Genomic DNA, 4,780 nt, shown 5'->3' on the forward strand with positions numbered 1-4,780 from the left:
GGGGTGGGGCGCGGTGGGGCGCCGCCGGGTCGTGGCTGGGCGAGGCGTGCGCGGCACATTTGCCAGCACACGCGCGTCACCCTGCGGTGGGAACAATAAATTTACCTGCTCGCTTTTCAAGTTGAGTTTGGGCGAAGCAGGAGAGAAACAACATAATCATCAAAGAACAACCACAACGGGAACATACCGCTGTAAATAATAAGGCAGGGGGTGGCTAGGAAATTGCAGAGGGGAATTCCTACACTCCACTCTAGTTGGCATACGCAGGGAGACGTTGTAAAAATGTCTTTGTCAGTTTTGAACATATTTTATACGTGCGACACTCACACACTCTAAAGACAATTTTGTAAAACATATTTACTGGAATTTTTCAAAGACTGCAAACCGCAATAAAAACAATGTTTTGGGATTAGTGTTGAAGCTGATGAAAACACAAATGTAAACAGAAGAAAAACACCAAAAACTCAGTCTAATCACAGAAAATACATGTCAGGGGTTTGCACGAACACACACGCATAACATCTACACTGTGGTGTCTACCAAGGGGAGGGTACACAGGAAGAATTAAGTGGGTCTCTTTCTGATACGGGTAGGCATCGAACACACGGGATGCCAAACACACCCGTTACAACTTGATCACCCAGAAAAGCCACGCACACACACACAAAAACTATCATAATTAATCCAAGGGGTAAATTAGTAGTGTCTAGCCAATAACAACACCACAACCCCAAACACGTCTCTTTCTCATACCACACGCGCAACTCACTCGCCGTCCTCCTCGTGGATGGCGGGGGGCTCCTGCTGGTGTCCGGGGGACTGTGCCTGAAGCGCTCGCCGGATCAGCCTGGGCGAGCGCGAACAACAAAACACGGTGAACGGGAGTAAACAATAAGGACAAAAATAAAACGTGGATACTCCTTGATCGAGGAGAGAAAATCAAACATGTTAATGAAAAAAGTATAATAAAAAATTAAACTGCAGTATTTGTGTATCTCTTAAAGTTTGGTTAAAGCTTCAAAAATACGTCTGAGTACGTAATTTTTTTAAAAAAACCTCCAGAACAAATTCCTAAACGCCCTTTTTTACAGCCCGTTTCTCTTTTCTGTTCTCCGGCGTCCGCATGCGCGTGTGCGTCGGTCTGAAGCCAGTCGCTGGGAGACATGAATACGCCATCGCACCATCCAGCCAAAAAGCACTACTGCTGGAATAAACATCATCGCCCAAAGGGGCACCTCCAGGGGCCGGCGGCGGCGGTGGCCTCCCTCAGGCGCGAGCTCCAGGCGTGGCTCCAGGAGTAGGGGCTCCAGTTCCAGGACCTCTCAGGGCAGTGCCGGCACCCCTACGAGGCGTGAGGGCGCACCGGAAAAGAGACACACACACTAGCCTCACGCCCGACTCACGCCTCCTCGCACCCCCTCCGTCTCTCTCCCTCCCTCCCTCTTCGCATCTCTCTCGCCGTTAGCAAATACACCGTGGTAATGAGGAAACGGCTCGGCTTCGGCGAGCAGGCCTTCAAATGCGCCCACTAGGACAGGACGGGGTGCCGTTACTACGCGAGTCTGGGGCCTGACCTGGAGCGTAAAACGTCAAAGTGAAGTAAAAAGAAGGTAAGTGGCCGCCTTTTTCTCGGAGGGGCGAAAGATGAAGGGAACTCGGTAAGGTGACTCCGTCCGTTGCTGATGGAGATTGAAAAAAAAATAATTGATTGCTAGCTTAAAACATGACTTACAGTCCTGCAGCGTGCAGCTGGGCGCAGATATCAATTTGTTTGCGAGCAGCCTGGAGCTCTTTGAGGTATAGGTTCATGGTGAGGGTATGGAAGAGGTAGCATGGCGGACAGGGGGATGGAGGTGGGGGGGGGGGCACTCCAGCCGAGCCAATTCACGATACTGTGTATAGAGACCACCCGGGCCACGGTCGGTAACTCCGAGTTTTTGTATAATTGGGAGACGAAAACAAAACGTACGGGAAAAAGAGAAGTGTCCCCCCCGTTGTTGATTTTTTTTTTTGTCTTTTTTTTTTTTTGGCCTGCTGGGGCGCTACTTTGTTGGTGACAATCCCAGGTTTTGTTTTGTTTTGGTTTTGGCAGGGGTGTCCGTAAATTTGTTCCAACCTTCTCGTGAACGCCGGCGCAGTCCAGACAGCACCCCCTCCCCCTTCTCTCTCTCTCTCTCTCTCTCTCTCTCTCTCTCTCTCTCTCTATCCCCCTACTGTGGTCATCCCGTCCGCACTCGAGTTTTCGCATCTGTCGAGTCGTGCCCTGCTCGTGGCTTTGAGCCCCTCGCGTTCTTGCGTCATTCGCTAACAAGAAAATAAGCAGAATAACTGAAACAAAGCGTAATAAAAGCCGACCCAAGCTCCTCCGCCCCAGGCCGCCCGCGCGTGCGTGAGGGTGCCGACTCTTCCGCGAAAAGTGATCCGACAGGACGACTGTCTAATCTCGGAGCACATGAAAAAAATCTGTCAAGTCCACATTGTTCAATGTGGCATAAAACGCTTCGCGTACGTTTATAGGCTACTATGAGCCGATAAACGCCGAGACACATAGACGCATCTAGCGAGATGCTCGAACTTTGACTCGCTGCAAACGTCAGTTGAACACGTGCGGAGGGCCTCTGAGTCACAAAATTGCCACAGAATCATGTTTCTTTTTATTTGAGAAGGCGGTGAAAGGGGCACGATTGAAAGAAAAATTATCCTTTTTTTATAGTTCAACGAAAATTTGAACATCCTTGAAAGGCGACTACGTTCCTGAGCCCCGATATCCCCGATAATTAACGGCAACACCATTCTTTTTCGTTCCGCCTTTGTCCACTGCTAATAACATACGCACACCCCAGGTCAGCAGGCGGGCGTTTGGCGCTTTAGCGCACGCGAAGCCAAACAAACTTGAAATCTGCGACATTTCACAAACACAAACTCCAAGAAGCAAATAAAAAAAACCACAGTCGACACATTAGCCAATTCAAACTCACTACTTTATCTCTCCTTTTTTTTAACCATAGAAATATTTACAGAAAATTTTCCCTGCTTGCAACTTTGGCATTTTGAGTGACAACTGCGGCTGTCCTCAGCCGCCTAGTCGGCCTCCACGAGTGGCCAAACACGGGCCCGCGCCCCTATTCCATTTTCAGCCCGGATCCCGAGCAAAGCCTCACATTCCCGCAGGTTCCGCGCCGGGGTATTCCTTCGGCCAATCTCTACCAGATCCTACCCCTTCGATGTGACGAGACTCTTCGAAACTGTGCAGCGTAAGCGAGCGATTGCTCGTCTTCTCTCTTTCTCTCTCCCTCACTATGTCACTATGTGTGGGTGCGAGGGTGGGGGAGAAAGTGTGCGGACGTGGGAGTCCTCGTGGAAGAGAGTGTGTGTGTGTGTGTGTGTGTGTTTGTGTGTGTGTGCGCGCGCGCGTGTGTGTGTGGTGTGTGTGTGTGATCCAATTACATCTACAGGTAGGACAATAAAGAGGGCATCAAATGGTTGGTGGGGGACAAAAGGGTGGGCGCCTGCTAGGCTGGCTGCTTGGCTGGCCGGCTGGCCCCGCCCCGCATGTACCGGCGGCGGAGGGGAGAGCATTCCGAATACCTGCTAGGGCGTGGTATGCCCGAGTAGCCAAAGGCCCTCCATACGCGGCCACACTCGGGCTGCTGCTGGGAAAATATGGGAGGGGGAGTGGGTGGTGTGCGGGGGCTTTGCAGCAGGTAGCGGGAGCGGGTGGTAGAGGGCGAGCAGCACTTAAGCCCCGGTTGTTCAACCCCCTCTCTCGCCGTACCGCGAATTCCTCGGATCGCTTATCATTCAGACCGCCATTCATTATTTGCACACAGCCAGACTGAGCGGCTTAAAAGATTTAAGCGGGGAAAAAAATGTGCTGTCGCGTGCGGAGAATTTCGAGTCATTTCTAGTGACCTTTTAGAGTTTTAACCGTCTTGCCTTGCATTCATCTAGTTGTTTTGAGTGTTTTGCGAAATTTAACGTTTGACGGAACACGATGTCTTAGTTTAAGTGGACTTTCTTGCAAACTTGCGAGAACATACTTGTAACTCGTGCAACTCTACAATATTGATTACTTCAAAAAAAATCTCGTTATTTTTTTTTCCCTTTTCGGAATGCGATGTGTTCTTGCACTACCACGAGTAATTCCGTAATCTTTTTCCCATGTTAAAAGAAACGCGAAAACTCCTTCTACTCTATCAAAAGAATAAGACGATGGCGCCCGCACTGTGTGAAAAAAACAACGGAAAATCAACGGAGAACAGCGGCAATTATTTCCTGGACGTGTCCGTCCCTAAATTTAGTTTTAAAGTCGAAGCAAAACTGTTGTTCCGTGTAATCCCTGTAATCACGTAACCCTGTGTACATCCTGAATCGATGTGGTGCCCCCCTCGATTTCTGGGGTGCGGAGCAACCATATCACATGATCAACGGATATAAGCGGTAATCATTATCCGGACGCGTCCGTACCCTAAATTTAGTTTCAGAGTCCAACTCAAACCGTTCTTTCGTACCTCTTTTATGAAGTTTACTATGACGGAATGTCCGTTACCCTTCCAGTAATATGAGATGATTTTTTTACAGTGCGTTTCAGCGCGCACGCCGACAGAGTAGCGGGCCGCGGGAAAGTGAAATTCCCATCGGACCCTGTACTCGAACCCCTGACCCTCTCGTCGCCGAGGAGGGGCACGCCCCGGCCCCCGCCCGTCCGTGTGAGGCCTCCAGTGGCTGCGGCCGGCCCGAGGGTGCTCGAGTCGGTGGCACGGCCTGGCAGGCGGGGGGG

The 4,780-nt window shown here is 50.6% G+C and overlaps 1 protein-coding gene across 1 annotated transcript in view; it reads right to left on the reverse strand.

The window, feature by feature from the left end:
• LOC113209346 (GTPase-activating Rap/Ran-GAP domain-like protein 3) overlaps positions 1-4,780 on the reverse strand; it is a 68,603-nt gene that overhangs the window by 57,716 nt on the left and 6,107 nt on the right. The window contains exon 3 of the mRNA XM_052265468.1: positions 770-847. Coding sequence (XP_052121428.1) covers positions 770-847 — 78 coding nt within the window. The remainder of the gene's footprint in view (positions 1-769; positions 848-4,780) is intronic.

The sequence above is a fragment of the Frankliniella occidentalis genome, unplaced genomic scaffold (genome assembly GCF_000697945.3).
Source record: "Frankliniella occidentalis isolate FOCC.00 unplaced genomic scaffold, Focc_3.1 Scaffold27, whole genome shotgun sequence".
NCBI lineage: Eukaryota > Metazoa > Arthropoda > Insecta > Thysanoptera > Thripidae > Frankliniella > Frankliniella occidentalis.